General features: G+C 39.7%; 1 protein-coding gene and 1 long non-coding RNA gene across 6 annotated transcripts in view; one reads left to right on the forward strand and one right to left on the reverse strand.

Annotated features, from left to right (window-relative positions):
* LOC128873933 (thyrotroph embryonic factor) overlaps positions 1-25,346 on the reverse strand; it is an 83,190-nt gene that overhangs the window by 24,166 nt on the left and 33,678 nt on the right. Inside the window, exon 1 of one of the 5 annotated variants that reach the window (XM_054117980.1) lies at positions 14,471-15,797. The exons of 2 other annotated variants lie outside the window; for them this stretch is intronic. In XM_054117980.1, the coding sequence (XP_053973955.1) occupies positions 14,471-14,846 (376 nt within the window). In that variant the 5' untranslated portion in view covers positions 14,847-15,797. Of the gene's footprint in view, positions 1-14,470; positions 15,798-25,346 lie in introns of those variants that run through there. 2 more of the 5 variants (XM_054117981.1, XM_054117982.1) reach the window with 2 other exon arrangements.
* Positions 15,687-18,489, forward strand: LOC128873938 (uncharacterized). Its single transcript, XR_008456527.1, has 3 exons — positions 15,687-15,815; positions 16,898-16,958; positions 17,754-18,489. It is a non-coding gene; the product is annotated as an uncharacterized LOC128873938 (long non-coding RNA).

Here is a 25,346-nt window from a genome sequence, read left to right on the forward strand (position 1 = left end):
ATATTGTTTGAATTTTCTATCAAACATCACTATGACACTCTCTATCACTCACTCATCGCCAGGACTGACATTTGGATGACCTCCTTTCTCCGCTCGGCACGTGGGTTCGTACTTTTCGGCGTGCAGCGAGAAAGTTGTTAGACGTACAGAGTGATCCAAAAATAAATGGTCAAACCTACCAGATGGTAAGTTAGCATACATAGATGGCTAGCGATAGAAAGACCTTTTCACAAGACGTTCTACCGTCAGAAATGGGATACATAATATTTAATCCTTTGCACTCTGCTCCATCTCGTTGGAAAATGTGTCAACAGAAATCGCATTACATTAAATAGTCCAACTTTGGAAACTGGTTCTTTTTTTTTTTTTTTTTTAATATTATTAGACTTGATTATAAATTCTTATAGGTTTCTTGAAGCGTTCCCCACTGCAAACAAAGGATTTTTCAAAAGATGCTTCAGAATTTTGTTTTTTTATGCTTCAATTGAATCAAATATATGAAATAAGACATACTTTCGTTTAAATCTCAGATTATTGTCTAAACCTGTAAACAAATGAATTTGCATAAAAATCTGCAGTACAACGATGAACATGAGTCATATTGCATTATAATATGGGTCCTACTCGGTACACTTACGTAAAACCAGAGAGATGGGTAGGTAATAGCTCACATGTAACGGTGATATCACTTTAATTATACTTGCTTTTCGAGAACGAACTTTCTCTGCTACATAATATTGCTGTTATTAACGCAGAAACTCTAGTTTGGTCAACAATCATTAATATGTAAAACATATATACATATGTTATATAAACATATTTATAATTGTTAAAAAAACGTACAACGAATGTTTAATTAGTAATTTAGCAGTTGGAATCGTGACGCGGTTTCCTGTATGCTACAAATTCTCCGGGAGAAATTCCGTTCGGATGGAATTCCGTGTGGAACGGTGACGTAAATCTCGCGAGGTGTTCCGTCCTTCCGTCGCCGATGAAAACGCGTGGACCTAAAAATCCAAGTGTAAGAGGAACGCGTGGCATTCGTAGGAGGAGACGAAGAGAGCGACACAGTGACTCCTCGAGCCGCGGCACTCGCAGAAAGACGGCCATTGCGGCGCTCATTGACTCGAATCAAGTTGACCTAGTGAGGCACCCACCGGTTGTTTAATCTAAAATTAATTCCTAACAGCTGCTAGCCGCCGACACGGTTGTGCCGCGCATCTACGCTTATTCTGACATCTTTTATTATTCCTTATGTCGTGTCAAGGCCGCATTCCAGTTACATCTGAACTTTCAGTGAACCGTTCCGCGGACGGAGCTCAGTCCAAGCGAAAGAAAGCGAAATAAGTACAGCAGATACTTGGTTATGGGGATTAATTGGGGGAGAAAAGTGACGAGATAAGAGAATTTCCATGCAGTGAAATAACAAGTTGGCCCTCAGGGGCTGTAGCATGCGTGTACGCAGCTACAGTACGGGTTTATTAGCGATCCCGAGGTACCCGAGCTATAGGGGTCTAGCAAATTACAGTTGCACACATCCGAGAGAACTAACGTTCTTATCGAAGCATGTGATCAACATGTATCGAAATAATATCCGTAGATAATACATGTAAATTGAATAAATTGATCGGCAAAAAAACGCAGTCTGTAAAGAATCAACTCTTTTCTGGCTGGAACACGCTTAAAAATGTTTCGCGACCAGCCTGAATTCGGGTCCCGGTCGAATTTCTCCTTTCGATGACGTGGAGAAACAGAAAAAAACGTCAAGGGTAGGAGTGAAGATGAAAAAGGGCGCCGAAAAGAGAAAGGAGAATTGCTTGTACACGTACATACCTACATACAAAACACTCGAGCATTTTTATATTTGGAACCGTGTAAAAACATATGACCGAACGCAACACACGATACACGATCCTCGTTATTTCGGTGAAAGTGAAAGTTGCGTGGCGGGCAACTTCCTAGTCCGATCGTGTATCTTTGTTGGCGGGAAAACACACATAACGCATGGATCCGCGAAAATTATATTTGGAAAGGAAATGAGACAGAACTATTATGAATGGAAAAATGAAAGAAAATGGAGGGTTGTGATGTAAATAGATATTAAAAATATTGGCTCGTCTCCGTGTCAGGAAGAACTGATTAAATAACAATTGAATAAGAACAATAAAGTATTAAAAAAAAGTTGCTTCTTCGATTTACTTTCGGTTCTCTGGGATATCCTGGCTCTATTGAATTCAAAGCGTTCATGGAAGCAGATGGAATCATGAATTTGACAACAATGGCAATGAAAATCTTAGCGATTTCGAAGATAAACGACGTTATTGTGCGCAGTGCGAATATCAGCGACGTTATTCGAGAACGTATCGTTGATTTATAGCTCGACTCGCGGAAACTAGTTTCTGATTAGGCGACTCGAATAGCGGCATTTTTACGCGCACTTGTTGATACCGATCAGGATGAGACTCGTCCCGTGAGATTAAATGTCATGTTGTGCTCCGTAGATCTACTACAAATCTGATTTATTAATTTCTCTTAAGAGGTAAAACCGTGGTTTGCCCTTGTTTGTTTTGACATTTAGCTCTACGTTAGATTTGTTATAAAAATATAACCTTGCACGCGTTTAATGCTAATAGAATACCGAATGCAGATTTAATTGCATTTATAGTTTCAACAAGCATCGACTATTGATTTAGTAAATGTATCAATCTTTAATTTAGATGTTGTCCTGTACGAAAATGTATATTCCTTAAAAATTGAAAAGTTGTTTAAATTACTAGCCAATACTTGTTTGGACTATAAACGAAAATTAATCCTATATGTATCGTATATTTGATTTATATTAAAATCTCTGTCAAACGACACATAATTTCCCACCAAATAATATCTTTTTGCGCGCAATATTACATTCGAGAAAAACAGATGTTATCTATGCAACCATCCAACAGATACCCGCACTTGAACAATTTTTCAATGTTTTATCTGTGTACCAACCACTTACCTTGTTAGGCCACCACCTCCATAATCACCGACATAATTGACAGTAAAATTATAAATTACGATCGCCGGCCGAATGCACCTTATATAAGTGTCACGAGAAAGTTCGCGGCGCGGCGCGGCGCGGCTCAGCGACAATTTTTGCGGCTCGGCCGTATTTCGCTTTCCAGAAAACGGCCGCCCGATCGAGCGACAAAAAGTCAAATAAAAACACGAGCCATTGGAAAAATCGTGCGAGCGAAAACTTCCTGTAACGTAAGAAACTTGAACCGGTTTTATCGTGGCGAACGTTAAAGGTGCATGGTTGATTATGACCACGGACTCCTTAAACGCCGCTAAATGGCACCATTTCGACTCCTCGACGTACTCTTATCTATTGACCTTGTACTCGCAACGTTCAACCTTGATGAGGAAAATAATAACAGCGTGGAACACTCAAAAACTTCAGACATTTGTTTAATATTGTCAAAGTTGTTATTTCAGTAGCAAATAATAACTTGTACTGTTCAAGTGGCATTACGTAAACGTATCTACAAAGAAATAAAAAATAAAGAGGAATGACCTCTATTGGTAGCATTTCTAATCGGGTTAGGAATAAATAGTTCGTAATAATAAAAAAGAGTGAAATAAGATGGACGCATCAAGTATGAATACACAGCGCAAACGCACTCACTAGTTGCACTCGGTTTCTACGATCAGCCAAGTGGGACTGCGGTTCATGCGAGCGCATGAGAAACACAGTTTCTTTCCTTTCGTCGCGTGGAAAGTGAAATTGACGGAGGACATTGCACTCGGAATTTACTTTTACACGTAACTCGCGTTACGGTGTCTTCAAACATACATAAGTAGATTTGCTTGCGAAAGGATGCTTCGCAGTACCATAACCTTCGTCACCTTATATCGTTTCGTACAATTTATATATTTCGATACATAAATGATATCCGTGCAATTATGTTTGCAGGTAACACCTTCAACGATGGGTTTTTAATGTTAGACAAATTTGATTTAAGTTACAGCGATTTATATATTAAAATCTAATTGAATTTCGGGATAAAGGTCTTTTTAAGTTTACAATGTTTATTTTTGAATAACGAAATGCGTTCATCTACGTTGGAATTTTGCCCAACTCTGTCCTCTACACGTGACTCGAGGAACTTTATCAGTTTGTGCAAATAAACACGTTTGGAAAAAAGGTGGAAATGTGTGTTATTTCGCTCATGGCCGACCGCATTTTGATAATAGTCCGTCTCTGTAACAGGTCAACATTATTTTAATGGGTAAATGATAGTTTTTTACGCGATAAACGAAACGCAAATTGATAAGGACGACGTAGATCGCTGTTCGAAAACGTCAGAAAGACTAGGACAACGAGAAATATACAGCGTGTTACACCTAAACTAGACCACCTGAATATCTCTTCCAATTGTGACGATACAAACGATAGTTTAGTCTTTGTAAAAAATTAAATGGTAACATCGAGTGCCGTGGTATTTGTAACTTTTAATTTTTGTCATACATTTCAAAATGTTCATCGGTATTCCAAAATACACAGAATTTCCTCTGTTCAGAGAATCCCAAGAACTTTGATTAAAAATCGATCAATCGTCCCCTTTTTGCTAGTTTCTTCTTTTTTGCATTTTATAGAGTCGTTCGTGATTCATTTCAAGTACAATTCCATCTGTACAATTATGTAGATGCAGCTTTTGAAATAACTGATTTAATTATTGCGCCAAGTGTGCTATTAAGCGTTATTAGCTGGAATTGATAATCCTATGGTAAAAAAAGATGCGTTTATCGGCAACGCTACAGCACCGAAGAGGTTACGTGTGATTACGTAATCGCCGAGACCTTGACATTAATTTCGTACAACGTATCTCAAGGTCACGACACAGGATCGATATTACACTAGGCTGAAGTGGAAATATTTTTTGCAACTATTGTTAAAGGATTTTTTTTGAATGACAGCTGGTTACTGTTTCAAAGGATTAATAAAATACTTGATTTTATATTTTGTACGAGAAGTTTATTTAATAAAAAGGTTCTATCTACAAATAAATAAAGGCTAACAATTTCGTCCGAATAATAAGCAATTTAATAATAAGCACAAGAAAATTGGTGTTTCGACGTGGAGGATAGAACCCCGGTTCCTTTGTGATAATGAAACCAACAAAAAATTAAAAATTAGACGATAGATGTGTACGCTGTCGATAGTATTAGAAAAGCGAGTTGCAAGTTTATCGTCGAGGTCCTGGGGGAGGCCGAAGTTATCATTCAGTCGGGTCGTTTGATAACACGGCTGCCTATTTATGTCGACGGTGTTTCTATCAAAGTCAACACCGGCCCTAACCGATCCATCGAATCTTGTACTAATTGGCCTGCATTCGATGATTATACCGGCAAGGGAACATCGCCAACGCCAACAGCGAGAGATCGAATTTCATGTAACTTGGTGCAAACATTAACCCTTCGACTGCGGGACGTTTCTTTCTGGAAATTTCGAGAGGCGTAGCGGTGTGAATTTTGAGAAAATAAAATTATAGTTTGATGACGTTTATAGTTAGATGTTTAGTTTGAAAAATAAAAATTGAAAACTTAAAAGACCCTTTTTTGAGAAGTTTGCGTTAAAAAGCAAATGATGCCCCATCGAGGTAACAGCGGATAGAATCGATTCGTCGTGATTCAGTCGTGGAAGCGCTAGAACAGCGTCCGTGAAGATGTAGAGGGGGTGGGGGTGGGGGAGCAGAAGAGGGGGATGTGAAACTTACGAAAAAGTAGAATAGCGTAAAATCTCCTGAGTAATCATTTTCCAACAATCGATGATGGGCTCGAAGAAAATCCAATTTCGCGAGTCGGCTTCCCTCGATGTACGGGACCGCACGTGGATACACGCGTGCTGGAACGCTGTTTATACATGCGATAGTCTTCTCTCTCTTTCTATATCACACACACCTCCTCCCCACCCCCCACCCCACTCCGCCATCCTGCACCTCTTTGGTTTATGTTTACACAAGCTGTGCTTGACGCGCAGCCTGAAATACACTATCCGTACAACCAATAATTAAGTCGATAAATAATTTGACATGTCTAAAGATGACCTTGTTAAGCAGCTTTCTTGCGAATGTCAATGAATATACATACATGTTGCTTGCACGACCTACGCTCTCTATGTTATTTAATTGCAAGAGATTATCGTTAGACTGCGTATGTTTAGACAAATGCAAATACGCATCGTAAGCGTCATCATTATACACAGGCATTCTCATACATATATTCTGTATATTTATTCTGCCATTTATATACACGTATATGTATAAATTATTGTATAAGTATATACAATATGATACGATATGGTAACGATGACATGCGCGACTGTAACTATACCCACGTTATTTATTTATACATAAACTTTTATATTTTATGCATATAACGGTATATAATAATTGTAATAGAAAATATATACAGTCAAACGCATAAGTATTGCTTCTACATCTATCGAAGAAATTTATCTAAATTAAATAATAGGTTTATCGTTTATTTAAAGACATTAAACCTGTTATTTAATTTAGTCAAATTTCTAACTGTATATCATGATTAAACGATATATCATAATACATGCATATAAATAATAGAATAAGTATGGAATATATGGGTATGTGTAATACGACATGTGTGTCCATGTCCACACAACGTATCTATTTATACATATTTTTATATTTCGTATTATCATGTTGTACTGTAATTCGTACAACAATATTTATATATAATGCTTTTCGCCTATCTCGTGCGTATAAATATAAATATAAATATAAATATTCGCAAGTTTCGGTATCATACGTGAAAATTTCTTCCTCGTCGACGCAAGCGCATAATCTTTCGTAGGATAGCGTGCTCGCGACGTGTTCGTATGAAACTAGAAATAAACGAAACTATGGTTGTCGCGCGTTCCCCACCTCTTCTTCTCTGCGCAATAATTGTTGGTTGCGTTCCGCCGGGATGCACGTGTACCGACACAAAAGCACACGCACACCAACACGTGCGATCCGCCATCGGCCACACACAAACACGACTGCTCGTTGGTTATGCAGCGAAGCTCGATAATCCGAGGTAACGAATGTACGAGGAAATATGGACAATCGAACAGCGTGGATTACCAGCGATGCGTTCAAATTGTCACCGTTTCGCGTTCCATCTCCCGTTTCCGTGCTCCAACTACTTCGACAAGATTCACGATTTTTAACCACCTCGTATGTAGGGTATCAGTTTCGAATTTTCATTTTAAAGGAAAGTACCGTCTAGAAGCATAATTTTTCGACAATTTTTAGGATTTATTGAAAAGAAAACCATAACATTTATTGCAATGGGTTTTTTCTATTGGGTCATCCTATTAAACAAAAATTTTAACTTATGTTTATTTCAACCATAAACTTATTAACGATTCCGTTCTATGATCTCTTCTCATCTTTTAGTTATCGTTTTGATTAAAAAGACTGATTAGTAGTGATTTTACGTGTTGAATACTCTTGTTGTTATGAAAAATATTCTCCAAAGTTAAAACGAAATTAAGTGAATATTTCTCTGTAAAGAAAAAAAAAAAGTATCAAGGAAAACATTTAATATTTGACCTCCTTAGGTGATTTCCCCCTATAATACCAGTGTTAACAAACAAGCGGTACCGGCAAAATAACTGTACCAAAGAAAGAACGTTCGAAGATACTTTCATTCTACGTGTGGAAAGTAAAACTAAAGGCCAGAAGAGGTCCCTTCTTTCTATAAGGCGATCTCGTTTAAAATTCTGTCTAGGTCTCCGCAAGCGAAAGCGGTGACCCTGAAACACGAAGCTTTAGCGCCGCGTTGGAATCGACGCGCGACGCGACGGACATAGTATACATAGTATACGCGTCGAGCTCGAACCTTTGGCTCGTTTTATAGCCTCGCGAGTAACACGTGCAGCTCAAACGAAAGCACGTAACGCGAGTAGACGGGAGTATACATATACGGTGGAGAGATACTGTGATTTCTTACGGCTTCGTTTAGGCCTGGAGATTAAAGCGTCGGCCTTCGGGAAGGTCGGGTGACGGTCAATGTGCCACGGTCTTCGGGAAACGTTAACTCGCTGCGACACGCTGTACTCGCTTCATCGGAAATATTGGTGCTTACATTTTCCATTCGGGGTCATTATGTTTAAGAGGGGTGGGGGAGGGGGGGGGACCGTATCTAGGACGATCCGGAAAAAAGAGCATGTTGACGATGAATAGGACGTACAAGATTTGCACATCGACACTTGTTAAACGAGAAGCGTGTAGATGAAAAGTAAATAAACTCTGGAAGTAATAGTAGAGCGTTTTTATTTATCTCAGATATAAAATAAATTGTGTCATATACAAACCTATGTGTAACGCCATATAATTTTCGTTATTAAATTTTCATTATTATTAAAAAAAAAAGAAAGAAACAAGTTAACAGAGGTCAAGATACCGATCGAGAGAATAGATCTGGGTCACGAAACAGAGAGCCAGAGAAAAGTGTTTGAAATCTAATTTCAGCTGGAGCAGAAATAAACGCTCACAAACATATTTCCACGTTCTCTCATTGGAACGTTTATCTATATTTTTGCGACCAGCGAGAAACTGGATTCTTGGTTCTAAAAATTTCATGATTTTTCGAGGATTTTGTCAGAAAAGGTTACGACGGGTAGACTTGCGGATGCTTATGCAAATTCATATTTTTACAAATACAGCTACTGAATTGAAATGGAAAGAAAAGTGTATCTATGAGATACGATCAAAATGCATATCGTGAAAAGTACAAGCATGGCAGCATTTTCCCAGTGGTAAAAAAAAATCTTTGTAGATAGCGAGTTGATTTTTGTGAAAGTGATAGTGTGGAACGCTTGCTTCGGAAGTGTGTAAAGTTTCGAGTCAAACGGTTCTTTTATTCCAGAGGTATTACGTCAACGACCTTGAAAAACCTGGGTTCGAAGAACGGCTTCAAACTTTAACTCGTGGCTTCGGAGTAGGTGCATCAAAAGATCGGTTCAAAATATTATAATTTTCCCAGGTATTCCAACTTTTTTTTACTATCAAACTAATGTCTATAGAAGCAATTTATATAAAAACTAGCAGAAAATTACATGGACATGGTCGTGTCTCCGACAAGATTACTTAATTTTTCTTTTCTTTTTTAGTTATTTAACGTCGCATCAACCACTAATTGGGTTATTAGCGACAACTGTAAGCTTTTAAAGTTTTTGGAGAAAATTAGTGACCAAGAGTCCTGTGTATAAACTGTGAATATAAAAAAGTTTCATCTCATCATCCCCTATAGTCTGATATTTTAAAAAAAATTGTTTTAACGAATATAAACATTTCTCTGAACCCGTTTTTGAGGGTGTATATTGTAAATGCCGTTCGCAGTTAAAGAATTAAGAATTAAGCAAGCCTCCGAATGTTCGTTAATCGTTAAAAAATGATTCAGGCGGTAGTTTTTCACAGTATCGGGGCCCCTTGGACATGGAAAACGATCTGCGATTCCGCGAAGCTACAGATCGGGCAACCCGAACGATATCTTTCATGAATCGAGGTCACAGGTCGGCCTCCACTTTGCGTCATGGAGCTGCCGGCATTCTTGATATTAATTTCTAGCGACGTGCTCGACTGTGTTCGACTGTGCTCTCTTTTCTCGCACCTGAAGTTGCCTTCGAAACATGTTTCAAGAGATCCGTTAGTTTCCCAACAGGTCTCTTTTGCCATGACAAAGGAAAGATCGTCAAACACGTTCGGTCACACGTGTAGTAATCAGACCTGGACACTTTTGAAATAATGTTATTTGAAATGTTATTTCAAATAACATATTTTATTTTATAATTATTTGAAATAATTACGAGACTCGTAATTATGAGTCTCCAATTTGGAAAGAGAAACGTTAGATAATTTTTGAAAAGAAAGGCGAAAGAAAAGTATTTCGAACAATCGAGTTGTTGATAAACAAGAGGTACCGACGAGCTTCGCGAGCTCCGACGTCCGTTCAAAACATGATTCAATAATCACAATGGTCACGGAAATGTCACAGAACTCTATTTATGGAACGTGTTTCACGAGAATGTAAAACAGAAGCGTCTTGTTCCGTCCAACTGCTACCGGGATTCGCGAAATTTCTATCGTCATACGTATCACGATCAGAATTTCATGTGATGTAATTGAAGTCCAGATAAGAAAGTACACTGATGTGCAAAAGTATAAGACCTTTACAAATTGTTGCGATACAGTGAAGCTTCGCGTAACATCTTACGAACATTTATTAACACCACGTTGTTCCCTATCGAGAATAACTCCGAATACGATGAAAGTAAATTTATTATTATTGCGTCTCAATTCCGACAAAAAGATGAACGTTGGGTGGGCTAATCATTTTGTCCCGGGGTGTACGTAACATCGTTACCGTTTCCGATGAAAAAACTGTATATTTCGGGGAATGACACGATCCCCGGATTCGTCATTGTTGACGCGACAAAGTCAAAGTGCAGGACGGGCTGGTCCGCCCATCCCTAGTATTGTGCCCCTTCGAAGTGCTTTGATCCATTGTGTTCGACGACAATTTGACGAGCACGCCCGAACGCAGTTGCAACGAGCTCACGAGGTCGTTCAGCGTTTAGAAGAGCGACGTACGAAACTCTGTCGCGCTAAACGACTAGCTAAACGACGAGGAACGAGAATCGAACAACGTTCTCGCCCTCTGAACGAGGATCGAATAAACGTCATTTCCAGATGAAGAAATATGTAAGCTATACTAAACCCGAATTCAACATGTATGTTAATCCAAGTCATCTACATCGCCTATCGAAACATTGTAAAAACTGGCAACCAAGTCTTGTTGGTATTTACAGTAGTATACACTAATCTAGGCTGACATTTATTTCTACATAGTCATTTTTAATGTTATAAACGTTTCTGTACTGAACAAGATCCAAATAAAAGGTCGAAATCAGAATTATTTACCAATTAGAAATTACTTTTCGAACGATCCGATATATGGTCGAATATAAAAAAAAAAAAAAAAAAAAAAATATACATATCGAATTGAGTAACCTCCTCCTTTTCGAAGTCGGTTAAAAAGAGATTTATGACTAAAGAAACGTTTGGCTAAGAAATGAAAATGACGATTGTCCGAGTATCGAGGTATTTTATAATGCTAGGGATGGGCGGACCAGCCCGTCCTGCACTTTGACTTTGTCGCGTCAACAATGACGAATCCGGGGGTCGTGTTTACTTGGCGAGTCGCCAAGTTTCCACGAATAAGGATGCTTGGCTAGTCTAGGAAAAGAGCAAGCAGGAAAGTCCAACCGCGTAAAAGGCGTTGTGAAAATGACGGTCATGCAATTGGCAATGATAGGCCAAGAGAGCATTCAGTCCACTGTTATTTTTAACACGTTAACTGCTGCGGGAAGCAAGCATGCGTCTTCTCACTCGTGTTTAATAGGCCTCGAAATATGATGTAGCATCGCGTGCTTATGCTTGTGTGTGTTTCTAGCCATTTGCACTTTATACTTGATTCAAAATTTGTTTCAACAACCGAATAATTACAAACACAATTTTCCAAGGAAAATCTACAAGCTAAAGTTTTTGTTGGCAAAAGATAAAACAAAATTTGTATAATAGAGAGTCTTGTCGCTATTCGCTAAGAACGTATTCTTCCATCACTCGCTTTTCTTTGAAGAAAAGAGCAAGAGCAACCGAGAGCGAGCAATAGTCGTCTTAAAAGAAGATAGAGAGAAAGAGAGAGGAAATGGAAGACGTGGGAGGATGCAAATGTTAATAGCCTTGAGTCGATTCCGTCGCAAGTAGGATAGGTGCATAGGTGAATTCACACGTTCGCATACGGACACGTATGATTCATTCACGCTCCATGTTCAAACCCCGTTAACTCGGACCGTGGGCAATAAATAACTTTCAGCGATAGAGAACGCGGGCCAGCTCAACGCAAAATAAATAAACGCATAAACAATACCGTAGAGATTCCCCATCATTCGATACGTTAAATTTCTTGCAATTTTACTTGCTTACTTACAGCGAGTAACTTGAATATTTCGACACTTGACAATTTCCATTTTGCCATAATAGTAATACGTAGTACGATACTTAAGAGATTTCAAGTATGATAAATCCGTGGCATTAATTAGAGTATCTTTATCGAGAAAAGTTGTCAGAATAGCGGAGGAAAAATGAGAGACGCTATCACTGGAAACGAGACAGTAATCGTGAAACAGAAACGGCCACCTGTTGCTTAAATCTGGTTACCTATATTTTATCCACAACGATATTACACCATAATCCAGCTATCAACTCAGATTATACTTTGCAGGAAACTTTCTCCGTGACTTTTACCTTCCGACTATTTGTTATTCCGAATTATTACCTCGCTGAATTATTATTAGACTACGGATTGTTATGCATCTATAGGACATTCAGATGTGTACGAAACTACGAAATCCACACAGAATGCAATGATATAGAAAAATATTGAAAGTGAAGAATTGTAATATTTGGAAGGTAAAATAAATTTCTATTTAGTTTCAATGCCTCCAATTTCAACATTAATTCGGTACATTTATTTTTGCAGTAAAATGAAAGATTGAATTATAGTAAATATTCCAACACATTCCTTCTCAAAAGTTCGGAAACGTTTAAAAATATGAGTGATATTATAGTTATGATCCACAGTGTAGTCGAAAGACTAGTCTTCTTTAAATAAGTGAAATCAGAAACCAGAGTCTAAAACCATGTAAACAGATCAAACTGTAACCCCAGTGCATAGAGATCAAAGTAGTCACTTTGGTTACTGACAATTTTCAATAGTCGTTGATTGTAAAATAGATCATCAACAAGGATCAGAGAATACACACCTGACATCAACGTATACCAACGTATAAAGTCAAACTTAATCAAGGTTCATTCTTGCTCTTAACAGGAACGCTGAGTCTGCGGTAGAAATCAGGTATAAAGGATAGACTGCTGTATAAAGTCCCTGTCACAATTGTAAATGAGAAATTGAAATTTGTTTAAGGTATTTGCTGCAAAATAGATCCTGGTCTGAATTATGGATCAAAGAATGTACACAAATTGTCAACGCAACAATGGTAAAACTAGATTGAATTAAGAATAAAAAAAACATTAACTCTTGGTAAATAGTAGCTTCAGTTTACATTAGAGTTCTGACTGAAAGAGGGCAGACTACTCCTAGAAACTGGTTCCAGTCTCAACCGCAGACGTCAGACACAAATACCTCTTATGTATGTGATCAAGACACTGTTTTCAAAGCAAATGATCATTCGACTGAAGCATTTATTCATTTAATGTGCATTGTAATATAGGAAACATATGGAGCAAGTATAAAAAATACATTTCATAAATCAAGATACAATAATGGCATGCAAACATTTTCTGACAGATACATTTTTCATCACAATACCTCAAAAACATGGGGTTTTAGCAAAACATAGTTGAGACAAAAGTTTTAATGTTCCGAGGGGTACAGAAGATGGAGTTATCAATTCGACTATAGATATTCTGAGCATCCAATTGTTAACAGATATCTATTTCTCAAGCATACGTCAAAGGAAGGTTAATATTGTTCGTAAAGGTACGAAAATGCCTCTAAAGTAGATTCTCATCGTTCCTAACGAGTTTCGAAGAAAACTTGTTCCAAAGTAGATTATCAACATCCACACGAGGCAAAGGTACCTGTTTTTAGCGTAGGTCACAAAGAAAATATCCTATCATTTACTGAGAAGCTTGATTGCGTTTGAAGAAGGTGCTTATTATCCTTAACGTACGTCTCTTACTTATGCAATAACCGCTGTTGAGACGATTTCAGAGTGAAATTATACATATACAGTCCCATAAGTATTCCTATTCTTTGTGTCTATTAAACAAAATTTAAATTAACTAATAGGTTCGATGTTTTTCAATAAATTTTTCATTATAAATATATACACGTTCAACGTTTATTCATGTATATATTTATAACGGAAAATTTATTTGAAAACATCATGTCTATAATTTAATTTAAACAAATCTCCTCGATACGTAGACAGAACAAATACTTAGGGGATTGACTGGATATTCTCATCGACCACGTGGATCAGAAATATCTGAAACCACAAAAATCGAAGTGTTCATATAATTTTGATATACAGTGTAGATATAAACACGATAAAAAAGTTCTTATAAAGTAGACACCAACTACAGCGAAGATGGTTGAAATCTTCGTAAACCTAGCGTTGACAGACCGAAAGAAACTTTTGAGACAATCTAAAGGAAAACCGTCGTTAAAAGTTGATTTTACAACCCCCGTCGGTTAGAGGCAATCATCCCTCGCGTCTCAAACAAAGCGTTGTAACATTTGCAGAGACACACATTTTTCCTTTTCTGTAAAGCAGCTATTCCTATCCTTAGCATACATCTTAAGGAAAAGGTTGTACCGTTTGCAGAGACACACCGTTTTTCCAGCAAAGTAGCAATTCCTTCTCCTATCCTTAGCGTACGTCTCGCAGAAAAATGCCTACCGTTTACGTAGACATGATGCTGCCTCCAGAGATGCTGGTACTGGCTCCATCGCGAGCTGGTGCTGTCGTCGTGGATAGGCGGAAGTGGTGCGTGCACCTGATGACCGTGCGAGGTGGGCGGTAACGGTGGCGGCGGTGGTTGTTGGGGTTGTTGCTGTAGCGCAGGCGCGACCACGATGTGCGGATGGGGAGGTTGCACCGGTTGTTGATGTTGTTGCTGATGATGCGCCGGGTGCAGCGTTACTGGTACCGGGGGTGGCGCCAATTGCTGATACTCCATAGCGCAGCTCATCGATTTCTTTCACGCGCACATTTAAGTCCTCTTCTCCTCGTTTATCCCCCTCCGTCGCACCAAAATCCCTCGATATCACTTGTCTCTTATCGCACCAGACCCACCGCGAACGTCTTTTCACGCGAGAATGTTTATCGTCGCAGATCACAACCGACGGAGATCATAACCGAGGCTTCCCGGCCGCCGTTGTCTGCTTATCTCCGCATTCGCGCGAAACTCGATCGGATTCGAGGGCCAGTCGTCATTTGGAAGAAGAGGAGGAAGAGAGAGAGAGAGAGAGAGAGAGAGAGAGAGAGAGAGAGAGAGAGGGTATCCTGAATTAAAAACACGATCCTCTAAGGAATCCCTGGATTTTGTCCAAATTCGACAAGACTCGAATTTTTTGTTCGTTGGATCGTTCACCGCAGTTGTTCATGAAAATAAGCCTGGCTCGGATGTTCAGCCACGTGGTCGAGATTCGACTACCCTCTTGCGTGTAACGGAACGCGGATCCAGGCCCTCTTTCTTTCCCCTCTCTCCCCCGCGACGACGTGTCCACGAACCGTTACCGTACGAACTCGTCCACAGAGAGCCCGGGTTCCGCGAGAAGCTTGTCTTTCAGCACCGCACGAAAGCAACGAACAACACACCGTGGTAGCACACTGGACGTGGCGCGTCCTCCCCGCGGTGGAACGGATCACGAGTCGGTCGGTGCGTCCTGGAGAACAGGAGGGAGAGCCGAGGAGGCGGCTCGCACGGAAGGAGAGCAGTACGGTGCGGTCGTCGTGTGCCGACTGTCAAATTCAACGACCGTCAGCGTTCTATGCGTCGTCGGTGTTCGCCCATTGGGCCGTCACCGTTGCCGGAAGCGGTGCTCCTATTGGCTCGTAGCTCGCGTTCCTAACGGTGGGGGAGAGACGAGACGCGCCTCAACGTCGTCCTGGGACCGTGTTCCGACCAGGAGAGACAGCACGAGGAAGCCCGGAAAGGGTAAGAATCCGAGGGGTAGGGGAGTCGGCGAGAAAGATGCTCAAGGGGTTGACGGAGAGAGGCCTGACGGTTTCAGGGAGAGAGGAGGTGGAGAGACTTCGATAGACGGACAGATAGAAAGAGAGAGGGAAGAGAGAGAGAACGAACGCCGTGCGTGGCTCAAAGCTGCGGCGTCCGGAAAGACACTGGAGTAGCCGCGAACGTCGGCTCCGTTCCACTCGAGGACTATGCTCACTCTCTGTCCTTCCCTCTCTCCTCGTCGCTCTCAACGTTTCTCCTTGCATAGACACGCATCCACGTTCCCTCCACCGACGCGACGCGACGCTTCGTCTCTCTCGTCTTCGCCAAACATCCGCTTTTACCCGCCCCCACCTCCCACCCGACGCCCCGTGCTCCCCTCTCTCGACCGTTCACGCGCGCACCGCGCAAGATTCTACCACTTTTGCGCTTCCTACGCTCAACTTCCGTCTCTCTCTCTCTCCCTCTCTCTCTCTGTCACGCTTCGTCCAGCCAACCTTTCTATCTCTTTCTGGACACTTTCCCGTAGTACGTACAATCGCGCGACACCCCCGTGGACCATGGGTTTTTAAGTGGTCGCTCTACTATGGTGGTCGAAATTTCATGGTTTTTTCAACCATGTTATTTCTTACCAGGACAAAATTAAGTACAATCTTTTTCATAATTTGAACTTGTAAAACTATGAAAAAGAACAATAATGTCATTTATAATTGTGAAAAAGAAACGAAACTGAACGATTTTATGCAATGTTTAGTTATGGTAAAAAATATTCGTATGAAATGATAAGCATGCCTAGGTATGCATAAGGTTTGTAGATTGCGTTTAGATCCAACCTGCATCATACTTCTTGACATATCATCGTCTTTAGTTTAGTTTGGTTGAAAAGGTATAGGTAATTAAGAAAACCTACGAAGCTCATCGTATACAGTTATATACCTAATAATTCCCACGTTTCAAGATGCCGACGAACCATTGCAAGTTCAAGCTTGACCATTATTAACCAGTTTCTGCTGCGTATTCAGTCTTGTTATTTACACTTTTTCTCACTAATATCAAATCTACAGGCGAGAGACTGGCGATCTCGGAGAGCAAAGAACTGGTCCTCCTCGACCTATCCATCTTCGAGTAAGTAGGGAGACGTTTGAATAGGTCACATAGTAATTGAATTTACATAAACATTCGCAGTCTACTAATAAGAAATTTCGATAAAGCAAGTATCAAGAGCCCTGGAAAGAGCGTTGCTATCGAACGATGAACGCATACAGAAGGAAAATAGCAGTTGAGCGTAGTTAGATATCTTTCTTCAGGAACAACAAGGAACCCTCTCTCCGTGCCCCACTCGAGCCGACATGGAACGGTCCTGTATATACTCCCTCCTGAGGCTCGATGTCGCGGCATTTCGCCACTTTCGATTTTACCTGGCGAGCACAACCGCTCCATTACCGTTAATTTCATGGATCGGTCACGATCGAACCACGCACCAGGAAGTGGGTCGATCTGACGTAGAAAACGGGGACAGGCTGCGTACGACGACGGTCCTCTCGCGATCTAACGTCAACCGCGCGTTCCAATTTCTTTTTCTCTTTGATGCTCCACTGGTTACTTCGATAGACTTATCTAACGAACGAGGAAATTGTTATTAGTAGACTGAGGATGTTTATGTACTTGTAATAGATGAAACAGTGTAAAATATATCAAATGTCATCGATAGTATGTATGTTATACCGTTTGCAAGATAAAGCATACTTTTATTCAAGTTTCAATTCTTCTTCTGTATCTGTAAAGATATGGATTTCTCTCGGGGTTTTCTTTCGCAATGGCAGGTAACGATATGTGTTAAGACAACGTAGAATTCATCCTTTAATAGCAATCTAGATCAGTAAGGTGAAGTTTGATAAATACTGCGATACGGATTTGCAGGTAACGAAGATCGAAACATTGGCTGCGGTACTTTGAGAACAGATGCACGACGCGTGGACTTGAGAAGAGTTGACGTTTCGTTTTCATTCGCATCGACGACCTTTCTTTCGCTCGGTGGCTCCCTCGTCGATTGCCGGAGAAAGGGAAAAAATGCAACGGAGGAGGGCGTATAGGGACGTTAATTCTGGTGGAAGAGGCATAAAGCTCTGAATCACCGGTGAACCGGTATCACCGTATACCGAACGCGATGTCTGTTCTGCGAACGCGGAAACCACGAGGAGCCAGCAGCCTCGCGCGGCTCACGGAAGGATTCCTTTCTCCTCCTTCGTTGTCGTTCATCCTCCTACTCTTTCACTCTTTTTCTCTTTTCCTCGTTCTCTTCCACGTACACAGAGATTATCTTCATCCTCTTTGTGGCGCTTTTCTCTTTAGCCAACACGCAGATGCTGCGTTCATTCACGGTCGCTTCCGAGGCATCCTTCGGCCGCTGTTTGCCCGGTCGCGCACAATGCAATAATTATTATTGGATTTGTGCAAAAATTATAGTGGTTTCTTTCAAAGTTAAATTTCTGCGCAAGAAAGTATTATTGGAGACGTTTATTTTGAAATTGGTTTGCCAGTTTTTTGTTTTTAAATTTAGATGTTTAAGGATATGGTTCTTAATCTTTAGCTTTAAATGACCATGCTATACTTACGAGAAATTACTCGTAGATTCGTCTATGTTAAATTTCCGTGACTTACCTGAAATGAAAAGAAAAAATGGAATTAATGTCAAAGAGCAGGTATGTTAAATTATATCACAAGGGACAAACATTTTTGATATCAAGATAACATGTTGGCTCAAAAATTTATGTACAGCTACTTTTTTTGGAATCATAAAAATGCGTTATCATCATCATCATTATTTCTATAGTAAAACGAAACTAATTACGTAGTATTCAGAGGAAAAATTTCAAGGACCGATCTTTGAAAAATAGTTAAAATTAGTTTAAATATTCGTCGAAAAGGATAGAGAAGGAAAGAAGAAGAATCAGAAAAGAAACTTTTGATTCGGTCTAATAGTAATGACAGGCTGTTAAAAGTTAACAAGGCGTTTGCATTTTCCAGCGTTGCATAGAGATCTCGATGCGAGCAAAGACGCTTTCGTTTCCCGGCTAAAGGTTAAGCTGTTGCTACGGTCTAACGATGGCGCACGAAATGGGGATCGAGACAACCTGTTGATCCTGCTGCTTCCTTTCACTCCCGGTATCATGAGCCGCGGCCAAGAGAAAGAAGCGGCAAATCGGTCAACTGATTTATCACGACACAGTTTCGATATTTCATAATCGACAACCTCGGCTATGCTTCTACACCAGTAAAATCTGTTGCCCTCGACGTATACTAGGCTAGATTTACCGAAAATCCATAATAATATGTATAACCAACATACGCATATACAGGGTTTACCCAGGGTTTACCTGTCAAGTTATCCCACAATTTTTTAGGTATTTTCGGTAGTGCGATTACAACATGTTTTACACTGATAAATGTTTATCAGTTTTTGATGAGCTACATGTTCGAACATTTTTAAATCTGAAAAAATGCTTTTGTATGTAAAAATGTTAAGGTCACCTTGACTTTTTTAAATGGCACCATATGTTTTAGGCCTTAAAAGGACTTTTAATTTGTTAATTTTTATTCTCGAAACTAAACGTCCTATAAATAAACTGTAAATATAAAAAAGTTTGTAAAAGTAACGTATCCCTTTCTTCGATATTTCTTTGAAATATATTAATTATTGAAAAGATAATAATAGTATGACATTATTAATCGAGACTTATTCGTTAAGAACGGATTCGTTTGACACAGGCAAAAGTACTATCGGAACTAGCCTAACGGGTGCCAAGCCGAAAGAAAGCGGTTTCATTTCGGAGCGTTTCGCTTTTCGTGGCCGACTTAACAACAATTTTAGGAAGGCCCTTCCAAAGCGAAGAGTGAGGAGGAAATGGGGAGAGCTGGGCCCACCAACCTGATTCCGGAATCGCGGCAGGAGTAGTAAGCACACGCGCATTTCACTAGGAGGAGAAAGCGACCCACCGAAAGTTGTCGTTTTCACGTCTGGCCCGGTCCTGAACGAACGACCGTCGCGAATTTCGGTTCTTCGGCAATGGAATCGATCCAATAATAAATTTGGCTTCGGTTTTTTTTTTTTTTTTTTTTTAATCCATTTAGTGCCAACCAAAAGAATCGTACGCAAGCGAAGAATACCAAACTAAGTTGATCTAATGTAGAAAACAAATATTAAGATAAAAGTGTGAATGATATCCATCGAATCCAAATTAATCAGGATAACGTAAGTTTTGGTGTTATTTCAACATTGATACCAAATTAAATTAAATATAACTTTTTAATAATATAAATTTCTTATTTACAAAATTTGACTCAATAGACTGTAACGACATCATTATTTTGTTTACAATAATATTTTGACATTTTCCAGATTCATGCGTCTCGGGGGGCAGAACAGTGCAGACCATGAAGCCATACATCGCAGCAAGAAGTCTACGAAGCCATACAAAAAGTGAAGAATTGTAGCAAAAAATCACGAGTAACTGTAACATGTTCAATCTACTACTACAATAGCACTATTTAAAATAATTACTAAAAATCACTTATCTTTCTGCCTAGCCAGAGCTATGTAACCCCCTATCCGAAGTTATGTTTCTTTGACGAGGAATACGACTTTCATTCGCGACCATATTTGCCAAACAGTTTTACAGCTGACAAGCAGATGTTGCCAGTGTCGAGAAACATTTATGTTATAGATCACAGAACAAGCCTGTGTGTTTCACCGACACCTGACAATTAAAGATCACCAATGAAACGGCCTACCGAGCATGTGGCGCTGCTTCGTCTAACGAAACGCGTACTAACTCCGATCGAACGATTCAATGTAGATCTTCTACAGGGTGGGTCGGAAACTTTAGAATACTTGGGCAGGATGTATAAATCGGAATTTTTGTACACAACTTTATTGGTGATGGATACAACTACACAAAGGAGTGGCTTATTTTTCTACGTATTTTTCTTCAACAGAATACACTTTCTTCATCAGATAGGAAGCTTCTTAATTCCCTTAGGAAAAAAAGCAGTTGGCTGATGCAGTAATTAATTGTACAAATACACAGTTGAACCGCTGCAGCGCGCTGTGTCGTTTTTCAATGTTTCCTCTGTCAGTGGAGGATACCACCCATATGGCAGTCACATGGAATCGGGTCTGGATTATAAGGTGATTATTCGAGAGGTATTCAGTGTATTTTAGTGAGTTTATCGTGAGTTAAAGCTGCTATATGCGTTGTCGTTCAGAAGCCCACCGCGAATCAATTGTTGGCGTAGTTTGGTGCTATTCTCAATAAAGCTGTGTAAAAAAAATCCGATTTATATATGAATCATCCTGATGTTCAAAGCTTTTGTCAACCGAAAACAAGTCCTCTCTCTGTGCGTATTCCAGAAACCGACTGTTTTCACTTTACATTTTCGTGCTTTTTATTTTACTTAAACTTGTCGAGAAAAAACTTGCCTTCTCCCGCGCCGCGCCGCCTTTAAGATTCCTTAGAAGGAAACGAACAACTTGACTGCTTAACCCAATTATCTCTCGAAAATATAGCATTCTTTTTTTTGTTAGGGTGTTGGACTCGATTCCTCGTCCGGCGGATATACAATTCAACGTACATACATAAATAAACACTGAACCGTCATTACGCTTTCATGACATTCAATAATTAAGTTCCTTATACAAGAAAGCTTGACAAGTTGAGAATTGCTTTGATCCCTCGAGGACAAGGCAATTATTATCCAGGAATATAATAGTTTTCAGAAAAATTCATTTTTGTACATTATGGAAATATTAACATTAATACATTTTTATTGCAAAATGTTAGTCAATTCTCCGACAATTTGTGTATTTAAACTACTAATCAAACTACCAAATACATACTTATATGTTCTGAAATTTTGTTTTCTTGCATTATCTAAAATTATCCTGTATGTAATGTACTTATTGTTATTATTCTGATGAAAAGAACATTGTATCATTGATTTGTAATATCCACAAACACTTTTAGAACATTTCGAAAATTACCATTTGTCCCGGTAGATCGCTGAAATATCACACCGTACCACGCATCGTTGTTCCAACGACTGGTTGCCAGACGACGGATCATATCTTGATCGTGATACTTTGACGAAAAGGGAATTATTTTCATTTAAAAATGACATAAATAAAATCGTGGCTGGCTGTTAGATTATAAAGATAACGTTGCTCGGTAAGAAGCTTCAAGGTCCAGTAACCGCATTTTTCAAATCTTTGCCCAATTTACTCGTTTCGTTACGATCTTATCGAGCGTTCTCTACGAGGATAATAGCTCGTTACACGGTTTATATAACTTCGTAGGTGTTTAGTGACCGCCTTTCGATAATTGATCCCTCGTATCCGTCTTTAATAATCATCATCATCAGCCAGATGAAAGCAGGCAACGTTTACAGTACTATGCAAAAGTACTAGTATAAAAGTACTAGTACAAAAAAGTCTAGTCTATACATACTACTACTATATACTATACACTGTATATACTAGTATATATAAAGTAATAACAAATACACATCGTGTTAATCTGATTAAGACGGGTCTATCGATGAGTAATGCAAGCTTCGTACGGCACGGCGGCCTAAGACTTTTGCACAATACTGTAATATTGTAACAACGCTTACAAGCAGCAGGCTTGCAATTACCATTTCACGGTATCGAGTCGATTACACAATTGGGAACGAAAAATATTTTTAGTGCTCCACGCCGTCGCGATAAGCGGGCTAACGATTACGTAATAAATTTATTCATTCCTCGCTGTCCTTCTCGCGACCACGACGGCGATCCTCCCCTCTTCAGAGCTGGCCGGTGTGATTGATTATAATTATAAGCCTCTCGAACTCGAGCTAACGAGTTTACCTCGAGTGCGTAACGAGGCTGGCCATTACGCGACCGCGATTACATGGAAAAATTAATTGATCCTCGATCTCGTCTTCGACGCACACCCGCTAACGAGGTCCCTTTTCCGCGACCTTTCCTGTCGCAAAAATCAACCGCGACGCATTCGCCGCCTTCGATCCGCTAGTTAACTCGCGATTACGTACGAGTATGCCAATTATACGAGAAACGGATGAATTCCTTTTCGCGATTGTTCCCCGTTATCGCGATAGAACCGAGCCGAGTGTTCGAGTCGACTAGCCTGGCATAGGTATAAAAGATGGCGACGATAACAGCTGCGTTTCGAAATTACGAACTGTGATCGAGGATCACGCGAGTTTCGACAAGTTTGTACCTGTGGCATTATTGTTCTGTTGGATGAAGGGCTATGGAAGTTGTATGTACGGGACCCGTCGAGACTTGTCTTGCGTTAATTTTTACGTAAAAGGCTATTTTTTGGTGGAGACACCGTGTGGAATACATGTGTGATAGCTAGATAACTGGATCTTTATGCATCTATCTTCAAATATCGAACCAGCTTCGAAGTAATTAGTGTGGAAACTAGCAGGTAAATCAACCGAAGACTGAAATCTAGTATATACAGAATGTTTCGCTTAAATTCCGTTTTAAACCTGTCCAAAAGATGAAATAAGCCTAAGAATAAACCGAATCGTCGCGAAATTATCGAAGGAAAGCCAGAGTAAATTTACTTTACACTGGCTTTGTTAGCACCAAATCACACCGTCATTTTCTTGCGTGGCATTACTCACGTGTCAGTTGAGAATTAAGCAAACGAATAACCATCCTAAAGTTTACCAACACGTGGTCAGTTGGTCCACGGAGTCTAGTAAGATCAGATTGACTCAAGAAGAACCGACTACACTGGGAGAGTCCACAAGTTTTTAAAAAAGACGACGTTACGACGTTGTAACGTTGACGATATAATACATTATAGAAATCGAACGACCGGTTTTCAGTGGAAACATGCCTTCTTAGGCTGACAACCGTGCCGACGTGACTTCACGTCACGTTCACTTCGCGCCCTGTTATTTAAATGGTTTTCCATCATTACGACAGGGCGGCTCGTTAACGTGGGCATATAATTACAATCAATGATAAGAATAACGATAATAATAGCGTACCGATTGACGCGTGCATTCCCGTTTCGAATCGTTTCATCAGTCGTTGTTATCGCGGCGTAGATGAAGAACGCATTCACCCTCGGGCGGTTCTTTCCCAAGACTCGAAGGTCGACTTGGAATTTCTGAACGTTTTGCTGGGGAAACTGGAGTGTACTTAACAGAGGGCGGGGAATGTAGCGAAAGCATCCAGATCGATGGTTTTAGTACTCGTACACCGCGTATCAAAACTATACGAATACTTGAATTTTTAAGCTTTCAGTATTTTAAATTACAGTCCCTGGCCATCGAATTGGAACCACTATTGAAAATTTCACTTTTTTTGCCTAACAATACGTCATATATGGAAAATTCTCTTAGGCCATTCAAATTATTACTAAATACATCGATAATGATGTATATATAACAATTGATTTGTTACTATCGCGGTAATAATAAAATTATGTGGATGACGCTCGTTTATAGAAAATGTCGATATCTAAACTATTGGTTATCAATAGATATAAAAAATAGCCTAATATAAATTCTGACTGCACATTGGTATAATCCAGTCAATTAACAACATTAACTAAACCCACGTGAAACAAGTTTTACTCAGTACGTGAACATGAAAGGTATGCTGGATTACTGCTGGAATTATTTAAACTAGGTGAAATAGTTACGTGAAATCGTTATCAATGGCAATTAATCAATTTGAGCGATGGAATGACGGAAAAAAGACCATTTACTGGTGAAGGGAACTGTCAGGTTATGCTGAGCTACTTGATAACACTCGGTTACACGTTGCTCGGAATAATAATAAGTGACGAAGGATAAAGTCATCTTTAGCATGGGTTGAAAACCTCTTCCGCAAACAGCATAGTCTTCAACCTTTAGGCCTTCTTAACCGTTCGACTGCGGGACGATTTTTGTTGGAAACTTCGAGAGTCGTAGAGGTATGAATTTTAAGTACAAATTATTTACTTATTGGTTAGTAATGATTTGCAACATTTTTAGAAAAAGCCTCCACCGTTGTCCGCGCGGTCTAATATTACAGCAAAGTCGTATTCTCGGTCATTGCTTGAACAAATATTGTTAATAATTAATGTAACTATTGTCGGAAGTTAATTTTTAGTTATTCCAGCTAGCAGATATAACGATGTATAAAAATTTCTCAGGATTACTATCGTTCTTCGAGGATCCTTCGGTCGGCATGGATCTCGCGATCGCGCGGCCGTGTCTCGCGTCCCTCCTATTTTTGCGTAGTGTAGTAACAGTTCCCTTAATTATCGTAGCTTAGTATTGCTTGTGGGAACCTTAGTTTAGTCTGGTTACTTTTAAGGCATGCATATACGAACGTCTGTCCTGTACCAAATAATTATTATTAATTATTTCTTCAATTCTTTTACTTGTTCGTGGGTTCATATTGGACTCGGAACTTTGTTCTCCATTTCGGTCACTACTGCTTCATGC

Source organism: Hylaeus volcanicus, chromosome 3 (genome assembly GCF_026283585.1).
Source record: "Hylaeus volcanicus isolate JK05 chromosome 3, UHH_iyHylVolc1.0_haploid, whole genome shotgun sequence".
In the NCBI taxonomy this organism is placed as follows: domain Eukaryota; kingdom Metazoa; phylum Arthropoda; class Insecta; order Hymenoptera; family Colletidae; genus Hylaeus; species Hylaeus volcanicus.